The sequence below is a fragment of the Adiantum capillus-veneris genome, chromosome 5 (assembly GCF_014529385.1).
Source record: "Adiantum capillus-veneris isolate H3 chromosome 5, ASM1452938v2, whole genome shotgun sequence".
Lineage (NCBI taxonomy): Eukaryota > Viridiplantae > Streptophyta > Polypodiopsida > Polypodiales > Pteridaceae > Adiantum > Adiantum capillus-veneris.
In genome coordinates, this window is record NC_140935.1 from 126,036,933 (window position 1) to 126,053,404 (window position 16,472).

General features: G+C 43.2%; 1 protein-coding gene across 13 annotated transcripts in view; it reads right to left on the reverse strand.

The window, feature by feature from the left end:
• Window positions 1-16,472, reverse strand: part of RHL1 (root hair initiation protein root hairless 1 (RHL1)) — a 119,992-nt gene that overhangs the window by 66,315 nt on the left and 37,205 nt on the right. For all 13 annotated transcript variants that reach the window (XR_015188185.1, XR_015188186.1, XR_015188184.1 and 10 more), the window contains exons 2-8: window positions 6,581-6,744; window positions 6,364-6,474; window positions 6,187-6,273; window positions 5,897-6,114; window positions 4,833-4,960; window positions 4,540-4,748; window positions 4,406-4,460 (exon numbers count right to left, since the gene is read on the reverse strand). Coding sequence is in view for 8 of the 13 variants with exons in the window: in XM_086512820.1 (XP_086368946.1) it covers window positions 4,406-4,460; window positions 4,540-4,748; window positions 4,833-4,960; window positions 5,897-6,114; window positions 6,187-6,273; window positions 6,364-6,474; window positions 6,581-6,744 (972 nt within the window). In the remaining 5 variants the exon portion in view is untranslated. The remainder of the gene's footprint in view (window positions 1-4,405; window positions 4,461-4,539; window positions 4,749-4,832; window positions 4,961-5,896; window positions 6,115-6,186; window positions 6,274-6,363; window positions 6,475-6,580; window positions 6,745-16,472) is intronic.

Below are 16,472 nucleotides of genomic sequence, written 5' to 3' on the forward strand. Positions count from 1 at the left end.
CTAAGTAAGAGCATGGATCACTACCAAAAGCTCTTTCTCATATATCTGTGTTGTCATCTCCGACCTAGAGAACAATCGACTCTCGTAAGCAATCACATGGCCTTCTTGCATCAAGACCGCACCCAGACTACGACCATAAGCATCACAAAATACTTCAAATGACTTCTGCAAGTCTGGCAAAGTCAAACCTGGTCCTGTAGTCAATTTCTCTTTCAATGTCTGAAAGGCAGTCACTTCTCTGGATCCCCCACGAGAAAGGGACTCCTTTCTGTGTCAAGACATGCAAAGGGGAAGCAACCTCTGCAAACTTTCGTATGAACCGCCTGTAGTACGAACACAGTCCCAAGAAGCTTCCAACTTCATGGACATTCTTCCAATCGGGCCAATCATGTATAGTCTCTATCTTGGCCGAATCCACTTGCACTCCTGCTACTGAGACAAAGTGTCCCAAAAAGTGTATCTCTAAAGCAGATGATCTTTGTGTTCTGCCTCATTCTTGGAGAAAACAATGATATCATCAAAGAAAGTGCCAACAAATAGCCTGTGCTCTCGAAAAATCCTGTCCATCATCCGGTTAAATGTCGCAGGAGCATTGGTTAAGCCAAAAGACATCACCAAAAACTCAAATAACCCACAAGTCGTCCCAAAGGATGTCTTGTAGACGTCTCCCAGCGCGATTCGGATCTGATGATATCCACTCTTCAAGTCAATCTTGCTAAAGCACGAGGATCCCTGTAACCTGTCGAGTATATCATCGATCCTAGGAATCGGAAATCTGTTCTTGATGGTGATTTTGTTGAGAGCGCTATAATCAATGCACATTCTCCAAGATCCGTCTTTCTACAAATCCAACAACAGTGGAGAGCAATACGGTGAAGTACTATGCTGAACAAGACCCTTTTCCAAGAGGTCTTTCACTGGGTTCATAATCTTTTCATTCTGTACTCGGCTCACACGGTAAGGTGGCCGGTTCGGTGGCGTGCTTCCAGGTATCAAATCAATGGTTTGATCTTCAGGCCCTCTAAAAAGCAATCGGCATGAGTGTGGAGAAAAATCTTGGCGTTCTTTTGATCAAGTCAAAACATATTCCATCTTTATCCATCGTTCAGTTCTCTCCCAAAAGAATGAGTAAGAAACTGAAGTTCATCAAGTACAATCTCTAAGCCCTTCATTTATCAAAGTCGTTTTCTCGGCCCGGTAGTCAACCACGGCGTAGTTCTTGTGGTACCAAGGGATCCTGAGTAGAACGTCACTCGCGTGCCCTGAACACCCCTATCATTGCAAACAAAGTTTGCCAATGCTCAGTGTAATGGCAACATCCCATCCGGGTGCCAATCGAACTACCTCCGCCTGTGGCGTCAGTCTGTCGGGCGTAATTCCAAATCGAGCCGCCAATTCCAAGTGAAAAGAAGTTTGCCTTGGCTCCTTCGAAAGAGCTTCCTAATCCTTCACTTTACCCCAAAAGCGGCAAAGTTTGTACTTTCATTCATTAGATTCGGTGCAAGTCCCACACCATGTGGTACCAGTTCTGCTTTTCTATCTGCCTTTTCTGCCACGTTCCTCAGCTACTCTCGAACTCTCAGGCTTGTCGTCGTTCTTATCATTCTGTTCTTTCTGTGCCTTTTTAGGGCACTTCGCGGAGATATGTCCATGTTCCCCGCATCCAAAGCACTTCCCCTCTCTAATGAAGCGAGCTTTCTCCTGAGGAGTAAGCTTGGATCGTGCATCCTTCTTCTCTGGGGGTTGCTCTTTTTTCCTTCTACTTTCATTCCCAGAAGTCTGTTCGGCTCGTTGTGTCATGGCCTCATCTGTGGGGTAGGTCAGACTGCCAGAGTGAATTGCAAAGCACCGCTTCGCATGACTCATCAACTCCTGAATAAAAGCTGACTTCTGTTCCAAGCAGTGATCTTGGATCTCTGTAAGTAGACCAAGGTAAACCGCTCAATCTGTTCTCTGAACAAGATCTTCTTGAATGAAGAGGCGGGTAGAAAAGAGCTCCAGAATCTTTCAAAATAAGCATTGATTGTATCTTTCTTGGTCATCCGAAGATGGTTCCAAGCAGCTCGTACATCTCCTTCATATTCTTGCGTCAACCAAGAAGAAATAAAAAGCTTCTTAAATTTCAACCATTTAATTGGCGCAGTCTTGTTTAAAAGAAGAGTGGACCACCAGGTACGAGCATTCCCCTTAAAGTAAGAGGTAGCTCTCCGAATCTTGGAGTGCTCTGAATAGCCTCCTCTTGCGAAAGCGATGTCAAACTGTTGTATAAAAGACAAAGCCTTCGAAGCATCTGAGTATCCTGAGAAAGTATCAAACTTGATTGAGTGGCCACCTTGCTTAAACTCTCGGACTTTCTTGCTTTTATCTTCGAGAAAGTCATACTGGTTGGCTTTGTAAAAATTCTTCTTGTTCGCATAAAAGTTTTCGTCATCGGAATCTGAGCTGTTTGTAGAAGAGTCCTCAATAGAACTGTCAATCTCTGAGCGAGATTTAGCCTTCTTTGCCTTTCTCTTGCCCTTTCTGAAGCGTTGCTTCTTGCTTCGCTTTTTACCTTTTCTATCTTCTTCGCTCGAATCCGAGGAGCTAGAAGAACTGTCAGAAGAAGAAGAAGAAGAAGAACTGGGTACTCCTTCAAATCGAACACGCTTCTTCTGTTTCTTTGCCTTGTCAAAAGTCGACTGACGACCCAAATAACCTGGAAAGTCAGTGCTTTTCTTTTGCTTTTTGCCATGCTTTTTGGCTTTCTTCTGTGCGTCAAAAAGCTGAGCAATCAGTGCATCAACCACCTCTTCTAGTTCCTTCTCTGAATATTGTTTGGGATCAGAAGGTTTCTTGAAAGCAGATTTCGGGGGTGGTGTAGTGGTTTTCTGCCACTGTGAATGCACTTCCTGAAAAGAAGTCTCGCTCATATATTTTGCCAATTTCGGATCCTTCGCAAAACTGAGCATCATCCTTGTTGCATCGCAGATCAATTGACGACGCTTCATCTCTCTTTGCTCCGCCTGAGTAGGCCGAGGCGGGCCATATCTCTGTCTGAATCTTCGTTGTGATCCCAGCCCGCATCTCCAGATGCAGAGGGAGTCGACTGATCCTTGCGTGAAGCCATAGGTGCCGCGAAAAAAAATTTGGGGATCGGATTTCCCGTAGAAGAGAAATCGGCCGTGCTCTGATACCACTGTAACACACTTGGACACTCCAAGTCAAGAATCAATCACGACAGCACCAAATAACCACTTCAAACAATTCACAGATCACAATAGATTTGCACTGGCCCGGCGGAGTTCCGTGCCTAGAGATATTGGCCCCAAAGACTGGCGCCCCTTTCGGTATTTCTTTTTGTATTAATCAATCATCAAAGTACAAGAGAGCGGTTAGGGTTTCACTCTCAAACTCTGCGTCCAGATGCTCTGAGAAGTGAGGCCCTCACCACTAATTTAAAGATTACAAGGGATGCCCAAAAGCAGAGCCCCAAAAGCAGATTCTCTCTCTCTCAATGAGAGTCAGTAAAAAGCAAGTTCTCTTTTTCTCTCTCTTTCTCCCAAATCATAGCAAAAAGCTGAGATTTGCGTCGCTCAAAATTTCCCCAAAAAATATTTATTTATTTTTATTTATTTTCACCTCCGCGATTTCTGGAAATTAGGGTTTTTGGCAGAAATTAGGGTTTGCAGGAATTTTAGGGTTTCTGGCAGAAATTAGGGTTTCTGCTGTCCGTAGCCACGTCATCACTTTGTGACACACTCATTCTCAAGTAGCGGCTAGAAAGGCAGAAAAATGGACTGTTTCTATAGAAAAATGGACTGTCTATAGAAACGGCAGAGTGGTCATCGTTGAGAAACGGAGTGCATGATGATGTGCCGCCTATGGGACTATGCTAAAGGTTTGTAGTATGGAATTGTAACGTATCGTTTCGATTGGAGAAAACTACAATGCAGGAGTCAACAAACAGTCAAACCTTGGCACACAGCCAGTGAACAAAACCTAGAAGCATATAGCTATGAGGAACTAAAATAGGTGGGCGGCCAGAACCTTCCCACCTGGAGTCAGCTTTAAGGGGGCAGCCAACGGGTACTGCACAAGGCAGGTAAAAAGCAACTGGGCGATGCATAGCACTGCGGCAATACCTTACAGAATTGAAGGGGAAGAGAGTGAGAGATGTAGAAGTAAAAGCCTATATGCCTGTAAGAACCAATTGCAAGCACGTTGCCATCATAATACTAGATTTAATAATGGAAACAACCAATTAAGCATCCACCTAAAAATCTACTTGTCTACGCATACGGACACATCTCTCATACAGAAAAAACACAATTTTTCAGCACATTTTCCAGAAAGACAATGTTCCCTTCAAGAAAGAAATATGGCTCAAGGATTTCTTTCCAAGAGTCTACGAGTAATTCCAACAAACCTTCATCCTTTGAATCAACAGTAGTCTCCATATTGACAGCAGTGGTGGAGGTTTCCTAAAAGCATGTTAAACTTAGGATCAAAGCGTATTTCCAAACTAGATTGGCCAGAGTAATGCTCTAATAAAGATACTACCTGCAGGGCTCGATCCGGATGACAAAAAGACTCTATTAGAGACTGCTTCAGTACTGATGATCTGCTATTTGTTACCTTCAAAGGTGTTTTGGCAGTTACTGCCACGGGCGTCGAATCAGAAATGCCTTTCTCAGCAGCTTTTGCACTCCCAGGTGCTCTTTTCTTTGGTGTGATTTCATCAATATCAACACTAACTCCAGCTTTCACCTCTAAAAAAATCATATGCAGAACAACACAACATACACTTACTGCAGCCTAAAGTTTAAGCAGTATATGTTTGTCTGAGCATTCACCTGTATTCACGTCTACATTCTCAGAAAATTCCTTAGGTGCTTGCAACTGCTGCTTTCCTCTGGGGCTCAGAATATGCTGTGACTCATCCGAGTTCGAATCTTTGCTGTCTGATGAAGAGACTGCATACCTGAAAGGGCACTAATATGGGATGTTAGATAAGACTCATTGCTGACACAGTGTGACCCCATAAAAATTCTTACAAAAAACACATGGATTCATCTGCTTTTTCAGGCAGAAACATCTACACTTATCAATTGCCTTAAAATTGAGCTCCACCTAAGATCGATGTAAGCCATTAGAGAGATATGCACTCAGTTAGGTGTCCAACTATGGCGCAAATTGCACAATTTGTCCCAGTTTTGGAGATTACAGAACATAAGATATTGCGTCACTGAAACTTGAGGTCAAGTTACTTGTACTTGAGGGAGTCTTCTGGCTGCCCTGGAGCCGTCTTTCTGGAGAAAATCTGGGAGTTTGCTGCTGGTGTTGTGCATCCCTCAGCCCTGGGTTTTGTGCCACCATCACCCCCTGCAAATCTGCCCATTCCCTGGCTAGAGGCCCCATCTGCTGCCCAACCCTGCCCATCAACTTCCCATCTATCTCCTATTTACATAGCCTCCTTTGGTGGCTTTTCCCCAAACATTGCAGCCTCTAATTCAAGCTAGATCCACATTCCCTTGCTATCATACCTAATATTTCCAGTCCCATAGCACCCTCATCCATTGCTGCCAGATCTGTATTTTTGCAGGCCATAATTAGTCCTTCCAATATTTGCAACGCTTGATTGTACAATAAGATGGTCGTACAAGTTTACAACCATCCATACTCCACTTCAAAGCACGTCAGTGGAAGCACCATCACATTGCAAATGGCAACTTTGATAATCAGCTCCGCAACACTTACAGGTATTGTACTCTAGCAAGTTACTGTTTTATAGTGTCCCAATCTTAGTTTTGCACAAGAGAGGATTGCCATCATTTGCACTGAATTATTTAAATTTCCCCATAAGCTAACTATCTAAGCAGGCAACGCTATACTATGCGCACTATTTCAAATTGCTTACTTCAGGGTCCTTCCGGCAGTGCGGGCAGAATGCCGAACAGACTGAATGACTCCTTGAGCATCACCACCTTTGCCAGCACTTTCAGCTTCTGAGATTTCAGGCTTTGACATTGACACAGCTGGAGGTATGACCTCAGACTTCTCAAGTGGGTGTTTGATTTTGTTGGAGCCCTTTGTCTGGCCAGCACCGGCTGTGAAGTCGATTTCAGCATTCTTCTCCTAGATGCAATCGTTAAGTGTCAGTATGGTATGCACTCTAGAAGGTGAGGTTTTTCACATAGTATAAGAGACCTGCTCAAGGCTTTTTGGCAATTGAAGATGAACTTCTTCAGGATTTTGCTCTTTGGTACCAATCCACCAAGCTTGTGAAAAGACTATCTATTGATCAATGGACAAGCCTTAGTACATGCATATAGAGCAAAATGTTAAAAATGGCCAGTTAAGCAATCAGACGCCTGATAAACTTACGAGTGATTCGAAGCAATCCTCGCAAACAATATTTCCACCTCCCCGTGGAAAATGCAATGTAAGGTACTTATTTTTAGGGTATACAATGGTTCCAAACATCTTGAGCCGTCCCTAAACATGCAAGCCAGAAAAAAAATTCCCATGATTAAATCATTTGAAAGAGTTGCAAAATGCATGAGAATGTGTTTCTGAGCAATCATTTCCCAGTTATATGTACCTGTGGAAACTCAACATAGAGTACTGGATTTCTGGAGTCCAAATTTGTGAGTTCCCCTAGTTTTCCACCGGCAACTGGAGACAGCAAACCAGGAAAGGCAAACAAATACTTGCTTTTGCGATGACCTTTCTTCACTACATCCCTTAAATCCGAATTTAAAATGGCTGAAAAAACAAAATATACGAGGTGAGCTTTTATAGCCAAGGTATTAGAACATTTGACTGGCAACCTTTGTTCATGACAGTTTGACTGCTCGAGACGTCATAACACAATCAACAAAAGGCACTAATGATTATTGAGAGATTTAGCACATGCTCATTTTCTAATACATGTTTGCAAAAATACTAAGCAGATAGGATGGCTAAACTCTATGGGGTTCAAACGTGCAAACTTAATGGGATGTCAAATTTGTTGTGAGCAAAAACTGTCCATGATCTCCAAATGTCCAGCTTAGCTTGGAAAGCAATACTTGAGACTATCAAACTATTCTAAAGTTCTCTTCATCTTTCCACACACAAACCGATGAGCATTCCAAGATTGCAAACTCCAATATTTGAGACTATCAAACTATTCTTAAGTTCTCTTCATCTTTCCACACACCAACTGATGAGCAATCCAAGATTGCAAGCTCTATCAAAAGCATCGCTGGAAAAAATAACAAGTCACGTTCACAGTGACCCTTTGTGTCATTTGGACGAATGTGGCATAAAAACCCATGTTATGAGTATAAAACCACAAAACCTCGAAATTTGCAAAACATTTTGGCAAAACCTACAAAACGTGCAACTTGAATGTTCATTTAATACCTCTCATTATATAGATCTAGTCTAGAGTTATGGGTATGTAATTCTTGTATATAAACACAAACACACTTTTTTTTGTAATGCTATATTACCAATGGGAAACCTCAAAGAGAGGGAAAACCAACCAAAAATGGAAAAGCATACAAACGATAAAGGCTATGCATCAAGAGCATGCCGGAGCGGAGCTCTAAAAACAAGTGAACAATATCTCTAAAGTGTTCAAGGATATGTCACCACTATCAAAAGAGAAATTGTAATGTTTGCCTCAAGAAGATCTTTTCTTCTTTGAATGTAGCAAAAATATCCGATTGAGATTGACAAAACATTAATTTGTTTCTGAAGTTCCAGATACCCCAAAGTAACCAAAAGCGTACCCAAGTGAAGAGGTTATGAGATCTTAGAGGGGTGCTGTGAAGGAAAACGTAATCTCAGGGATCGAGTGACTTTGCAAACAAATCCCTAGTATGCTGACAATGCCAGAGCGAATGAGCAAGAGTTTCAGCATGACTTCTCACACATCGAGCTGATGCAATGTGACGGGCTTCGAGGTAACATCCAAGAGGTAATACCCCCCGTAAGGCACCTCCAGAACAATAATCTCTCTTTCAGAGGAAGACTGTTGTTCCAAACATCTCCCAGCATTTTCCGCCACCAACATGTTGATTTATTCATGTTCCATAGTGCATTGCAATGATCAACAATCCAAGGATCGGGCTGCATCTCTTGATAGAAATGTTTGGCTGAGATTTGCACGAGGGAAATGCCTATAATACGCCAATCTTGATCTCGGCCATTAGCCACAAGAGGAGGTATTGGTGAAATGGGAGATAGCATCTCCTGAATAATGCGCCATAAAGGCCTATAATGCAATCCAAGGCAATATCTTCTCACAGCATTTAGAAATTAAAGCACCCGGCCCTAATCATTGACCTTGTCTTCAATAGTCCTTACATTCTTTTGAGAACGGAAGTAAGCTCTACGAGGTTGTTTTTCAACCAGGACTTCGGTAAAAATGGCACTACAATGTATGCTTTCAAGTCTCAGAAAGCTACCTGTGTGAGCATCTCTCCCATGCCAAGAAATAAACTTTGTGACCACTTTCCAATCTGCCAATAGAGAAGAAGCAAAGGGACATCCTTGAATATGGCACTGAAATCACCCCAAAACAACCTCCCAAACAGATGTCTACCATTTTCCAAAACTACACATTGATGCCAACATCCGTGTCCAAGGTTGTTTTTGCTAAATAAACTGGGGCAATAGAGTCGCTTTCCGTGTCAATACATGTATGTGGATCTTAAGAACAATCAATCCCCATGTTTTCCTGGAGTACATAGCTTCTTCATAGACAATAATCGCAATCCTTTCTTTTGCTAATTTGTTTTCCAAAGCTCCCGGATTTCGCACATAAAGATATCAATTTTATGCCGAGAATGAAAATCGGCTTTTCCATGATATCCTTGGATGGTCACTAGAAGAGCACCAATGAGAGGTACCACTTTCTCAGTTTGCCCCGTGGCTAGCTCGGCTTCAATTTCTCCACCCTCTACATCATAATCAAAGTGCATCTGCTTCAAGAATTCTGGATGGATGAAGTTCTCTGTAGCTCCGGGGTCAAAGAAAATAAGGGCTTTCAAGCCGTTGACTTTGCCATATGCTCGACACAATTCATTTGTACTCTCAAGGCGTATGCCATAGATATCGCATACTAGTCCAATAGCGGGTCTAGCTCTCTTAGGTCGAGGTGGCCCTAGGGTTCTATCGACCATCGGTGCGGGTGTCGGCTCCGCTGGTCTATCGGTGCAATGGGGACAACCAAAATGGTTATGCCTTGTTTGAAAGCATCCAAAGCATCGGCCTTCTTGTGATAAGGTGTCTTGGCCTATGCTCAGATCATCCAAAGAGGCCTTGGCCTATGCTCAGAGATTCTGGGAACGGTATGTAGGGCTCCATGCTCTAAGAACAAACGGAAACAGAATGAGAGCTCGTCTCTCAGGAATTTCCCCCACAAGAAGGAATTGACCATCTGGTCCGATGGTTTAGAACGGAGGGGTCACTCCGGTTCTTGTGCTTGTGACAAGATTCTCCCTAATAAAGATTCTCTTTAAAGGGGAAAACCAGCCCATCTTCAGGTCCCAAATACTGAGTCGATCTTCTCCCTCGACTCTTTTAATTGAAAGTTTATTTATTTTCAGCTTGTTGATTATTCGTGTGCGCTCCCATTTGTGACAGTGGTATCAGAGCTCGGATTTCTCTCTTTCTGTGCAAAGGACGACGATTCCGAGAAGAAACGGGAAGAACCATGACGAGCCACGGAAGAACCGTTGAAGACGAACTTCAATAAGTACGAGTCCAACTCGCGGAATTGCAATAGCTTATCTCGTTGCCGGTTGTCCAAAAGGTTTTGGACAGAATCAAGAAGCCGCAAGGAACAGATGCTGATGGGCATCAAGAAAATCCTGCCAATGGTAGAAACCTGCAGGAGGATAATGCGAAAAGAGGTGCCGAAGCGCACAAGGGATCTCGCGATCAAGAACAACGGCATTCCAAAAGCAAGGGCCAGGAAGATGAACTTTCTCTGCTTAAAGAAAGCAAGGATGTCTTTATCTCTTCTCCATCATCCTCTCCTGACTATACTACCACACCTTCTCATACAATATCTAAATCTTCTCCAAAGAAGAAAACTCCTACTACTTCCCTACATAATACTAAAGAAAGTCCCAAGTTCAAGAAGGATAACCGCAAGCATCACCGTAAGATGCGGGTATTCAAATCTTCTGACAAGGATTCGAAGTTTGACAACTACACAGGACGGAGAGATATCTCCAAGGCACTGTCTTTCATGAGGCAGGTTGATGTTGCTTTTGCCAACAAGAACTTCACCGAAAAATCCAAGTTGCGTCATATTGGGATGCATCTCAAGGAGACAGCAAGCAATTGGTGGTTAGCCAAGTGGGCTCAATTCAAAGCTGAATTCTATGAACAGTTTCTTCCGCCTAACTTCGAGAAGGATATTCGGAAGGAATGGGACTCGCTAGCCCAGAAGGAACATGAGAAAGTCACGGATTATGTTGACACATATTGGTTGGTTCTTTCGAAAGTTACGCCTTCGTGAAGATTACCAATGAGGAAAAGATGCGGAAGTTCGAAGCAGGCCTTACAACCGCCGCTTCAAAAGAGCATGAAGGGTGTCGTGTACCCACACGACACCCTTTAGCGGATGATGGAGTCGGCAATCGTTGCCGAGGATCTACATTCCACTGGTACCCCCAGACGGATGGAACATAGCACGTACCGTGCAAGGCAAAGAGTGGTTTATGATGACCATGGCAACCAAGGCAAAAAGCGTCACCCAGAGGACTCGGATCAGCCTAAGAAGCCAGAGCGTACCGGAAAACGGCTCAAGTATCTCACACCGAATCAAGTACACACCTTCAAAGAGCAAGGAAGGTGCTTCTAATGTGGTGAGAAAGGACATGAAGACCGATTGCCTGGTTCGGCAGCAACAATAAGAACAAGCATCTTCAAAGAAGGAACAACCGAAGAGGAACCTGCTCCACCGAGCTTGAATTCCATTCCTGATGTGGAAGGGAATATAGAAATCAAAAAAGAGAAGCGTCAGCTCCTTAAAGGCAGGGGATCCGTGAATAACCAACGGGTGTTGATCCTTTCCGATCCTCAATCAACGGACAACTTCATCTCACTAGAAACTGCAGAACGCTTGGGCCTCACATCGGCTCAGCTTGGAACTCCGGTCACTTCCGGATCGGCATTCGAGGGGTTGACCACCGATGCAACACCCATGCAAGGACAACTCAATCTTCGGATTAGCGAGTACAAGTGTTATGTGCAGCGGAATGAATGTTTGCGCTTTGCTCAAGATGAGTGCTCCGAACTGTGCTCAAGGTTCCTTTTGTTCTCATCTCCTCCGAAGGCCCCACTCTCATTGGCGAGAATGGTCTACTATTGATTGCACAATCTGGTACAAATGAATGCAGGTGACTGATGCAAGTCTAGGCTATGCCAACGATGACGACGGGGGTGGCGAAGTCGACCTAAGGGCTGAAATCTGCAATCTTTCTACTGCTGTTCAAAAACGCTATGGGCTGAAATCTGCGAATGTTCTATCTGCTGAATTCTGACTCTATGTCGGTGACGATGTCAATGACAACGATGCGATGACGACGTGCTGAAAACGCAGATTTCAAATCTGCGTTTTCCGGGCTGAAACTGTAAACCTGGCAGAAACTGACCGTGCGGCGAGGAACTGCTGCGGGAAGGTGAGATCTGCGAGGTTCGGGACTTGATCTGCGGGTACTAACTGCTGAAAACTGAAAACGCTAATGCTCCTTGACTTTCCATCGCGGTAAAGGTGCAAAATGCCGGGGCTGATCTGCAACCAAAAACGCTAGGGCTGAATTTTGATCCTTCTGTCGCCGAGATTCTACAAATGCAAAAACGCTAGGCTGATCTGCTGTGTCTAACTGTTGCCGGGTTGATCTGCCATGCAAAACACTGGGGCTGATCTGCAATGGAGAAAACGCCAGGCTGTCCTTGGTTGAAAACGCTAAGTCTCCTGCCCGGGGGGGTTTCTGCTGAGAAGTTGCATGTTGAGCGTGGAGCTCTTGCTGCCTCTTCTGCCATTTAATGCTAACTTTGGTTTGCGTATATACAAACTTAGCAAAATTGCCCTACCTACTTTTGTTGGGAAGTCACTTGAAAATAATAAGTGAAAAATGCCAAAATTAGGGAAAATAGGCTAAATGCACCGGAAAATTCCCCTGATTGATTCTGATGGATTCTGATGGGAATGCTTATGATCATGTTGTGTGCAACCAAAGGATATGCATCTACACTAAGTGACTGGGCATGCACGGTCTACGAATAGACTCACAAAAGTGCAAGATCACTTCTAAATCTAGACTGACTGGACTGATTGAATCCTTGTCGTGTTGTAGATTGTCCACGGACACATAGGGTTGGATGTGTCACGTGACAACAAGGACCGCGAATCATTTTTTATGGCACCATCGAGGGATGTGATATCATCTTGGGTATGGCATGGCACTACCATATACAACCGGTCCCCGATTCTGTAGAAAAGACCCTCGCCTTTGAGCATGAGGGCAAGAACATTAAAATTTTTGCTGATGCAGGGGATTGGCTATTCCCTATTGTAAGCCATATCTATCCTTACTTGATTTTCGCACGAGATAAAGATAAAACTAATGAGAATTCGCTCTCTACTTTGGAAATTAAACATTTTCAATTTCTTGAAAAGTACAAAAATTGTTTCACAGATACTCTGTCGAACAAGTTACCTCCGGAATGTCCAGAAGATCATCGTATTGATATCGTGCTAGGTAGTTCTCCCCCAAACCTACCCCCTTACAAGGTTAGTCTTGCTCAGCAAGAGGAAATTTTAAAGCAAGTCAACGATCTTCTGAGAAAAGGTCTAGTACGACCAAGTACTTCGCCTTACTGCTCTCCGATCTTACTAGTGCAAAAGAAAGATGGCACGTTTTGAATGTGCATAGATTATCGGTCTCTAAACAAGATCACTATCAAGAATCGCTTTCCGATTCCTCGGATTTATGATATTCTCGATAAGTTGCAGGATGCAAGCATCTTTAGTCACATTGACTTAAAGAGCGGGTATCATCAGATACGCCCTTGAGGATGTCCATAAGAATGCCTTTTGCACAACCTTTAAACTTTATGACTTTTTGGTAATGCCTTTTGGCTTGACCAATGCTCCTGCCACATTCAGTCGAATGATGGATCGAATTTTCAACCCCCACACAGCTTTTATAGGAGTGCTCTTTGATGACATACTCGTCTTTTCGAAGATTGAGAAGGAACATCGGAAGCACTTGGACATAGTGTTTCAAGAATTGTGAAAGCATGAGTTGCATGTGAATGCAAAGAAGAGTGAGTTCCTTCTCACTGAGATACACTATCTCGGTCATATAGTCTCACACAACCAAGTGAATATGAATCCCGCAAAGATCCAGGTCGTACAAGATTGGCCCACTCCCACTACGGTACATGATGTACGTAGCTTTTTGGGATTGTGTTCCTATTATCAGAGGTTTGTCCGAGGCTTTGCTCAAGTAGTAGGACCACTCCATGACCTAACAAGGAAGAAGATCCCTTTCAAAAGGGGATCGAGACAACAAGGTGCCTTTGATACGCTAAAGTATCTATTAAGCCATGGACCTATTTTGGTAGTGTCAGACTTAGGGAAACCATTCGAGGTTCACTACGATGCTTCAGGTCATTGCATCGGTGTAGTACTTAACCAAGAAGCCCATGCAATGGCTTATGAAAGTAGATGGCTTAAGGATGCAAAATTGCATGCCCGATCTACAAGAAGGAACATATGGCTGTGATTCACGCCTTGTCTACCTGAAAGCATTATCTTCTAGGAGCGGATTTTGTGATCAAAACCGATCATCAGAGTTTGCGGTATTTCCTTACTCAACGAAAACTATCTGAGAAGCAGATGAGATGGGCTAATTTTTTGTCCATGTTTCACTTCCAGATCCTTCATACGGTTGGGAGTAAGAATGTGGCTACAGATGCATTGTCTAGACGGCCTAGGGTGAATGTACTTACTTCTGTATATCACCAAGAATTGGAATCACTTCCAGATTTGTATCCAAATGCCCCCGACTTCTCCTCTATCGGCATAAGACGCCTAGGTTACTCCAACCTTTGTATGTGCCTGATCAAGCCTGTGAGAGTATTTCCATGGGTTTTATTATGGATCTCCCAAAGACTCAGACCAGAAATGATGCGATCTAGTCCATTGTGGATAGATTTAGCAAGCAAGCTCACTTTATTCCACTCAAGAAAACGATCAAAGAAGATCATATGGCTAGGATTTTTCTAACACAGATCTTTAAGCATCATGGGATGCCCAAGTCTGTTGTGAGTGATTGGATCCTCGCATGACACGAAACTTTTGGCGTACCTTGTTTGATAACCTTGGCACGAAGTTGAATTTTTCTTCTGTATATCATCCTCAAATGGATGTGCAAAGTGACATCACTAATTCCACGGTATTGGATATGCTGAAATCTTATGTGTCAGAATGTCAGTCTGACTAGGAGAAGTATTTGCCCCCCTTGTCGAGTACGCATATAACAATACCGTACATTCATCTACAAGGAAAGCGCCTTTTGAGATTCTTTATGGTAAGCCTTTGCTTCCACCGATCCTTGTCACTAAGGATAAATTTTTTCCAGCAAATGAGTTTGTCCGGGATTTGAACACGGCCTACGGGCAAGTTAAGAGAGCAATTTTACGCTCTCTGGAAAAACATAAGGAAGCTGCGGACAAGCACAGAAGGAATCTAGACTTAGCAGTCGGTCAATTGGTCTTACTCAAGTTTGAAAAGGCAAGACTTAAGAAACAAGCGACTCATAAAGAGAAAGTGGTAAAACTTTCTAATCGATATTATAAGCCGTTTAAGATAATTGACCAAGTGAACGATGTGACATTCCGATTAGATGTACCATCTAATTGGAAGATCCACAATGCTTTTCATGTTAGTTTACTTCGGCCATATGTGGAACCGCTTCCAAGTCAACCTATTGTTGAGGGACCTCCTGAGGTTGAGGAAACGGAAGAAATACTCCAACCGGAGCAAATCATCCATCATGAGGAGCGGCCACTCAAGTCTAAGAAGATTATAGATAACACAGAAGTATTTGGTAAAGTTTAAGAATTATTCTACTTTGGACGCTCAGTGGATGATTGCGCAAGAATTAGCATCTTATCTCAAGATTCTGGAAGGATTTGTACAAGCACTACAGTTGAGGACAACTATTTAGAAGCCAGAGGGATGTTGCTAAATGGACTATTTTCTTATTTTTCTGAGTAATTTCTTTTTATTGAAATTTCTTGCCATGGACTATTTTCTTAATTTTCTGAGTAATTTCCTGCTCAATGGATGACCGTTGCAAGAATTAACATCTTATCCCGAGATTCTGGAAGGATCTGTACAAACACTACAGTTGAGCACAATTGTTTAGAAGCCAGAGGGCTGTTGCTAAATGGACTATTTTCTTATTTTTTTGAGTAATTTCTATTAATTGAATTTAGGATATTTAAATGTGTGCACTTGAACCTAAAGGTTAGGAACTATAGATCTAATGGAATTATTAAAAGCCACCAGGAACGGACAACTCTAATGTGTCATATGATGGGTGACATTAAGCATCGCAAAGGAGTTGTATCGTTAGTTCGGTAAGAGAGACCGGGAAACGAAATTCTTGATGCGTCATGTGATGGGAGACGGGAGCATCGGAAAGGGAATATTCCATAGGTCTGGCAAGAAGAAAAAGGGATATGCATAAAGACGCAAGCATAAGAATAAAGATGGGTTTTGAGAAGCTTTTTCTAAAAAAGCGGAATATTTTAAAGTGTTTTCGCGGATGAGTGAATGCTTTCCCGTGAGGAATCTGTGTTTGCATTGCATCAGTGCCTGAGAACTACATCTGGGGACGCTTGGAATGTGTATTGTGATTACATAGCATCAATTTTCAGCTCACTCAATTTTATTGAGTTTTGTCAAGGTTCACTTTTTTTTTTTTTTTAATAACCGACCGCAAACTTAATAAGTGGGAAGCCCACTTAAAATAAACCAACTTCAATAAAAAAAAGGCAGCGCTAAACCTATGAGAATAACGTCATGCGATCTCTCTCTGCTCGCCAATAAACAGCCCGCAGTCTCCCCCTACTTCTAGCGCTACCTGGCTTCCCCTATTTCGACCGGCTCCGCACCCGCTATTTTGTCTTGTGCAGGAGCCTGTAAAAGCAACTCGCTCTCTCTCTCTCTCTCTCAGTAATGGAGAGAAGCACCAGCCCTAGCAGGAGGAAGCACTTCCGACAGGAGTCTGCAAGTGATCAAGAGATGCCGATACTTGGGATTTGCCTTCCCGCGCTCAAAGTAACAAGTACTCATTGTGAATACGCGATACGAGTTGTTGTTTCATGCTTGTGCTTTTGCAGGTATTCCCTCAAGGAGAGCAAAGAGGCCTTGGCCTATGCTCAGAGATTCCGGGAACGGAATCGGGAACAGT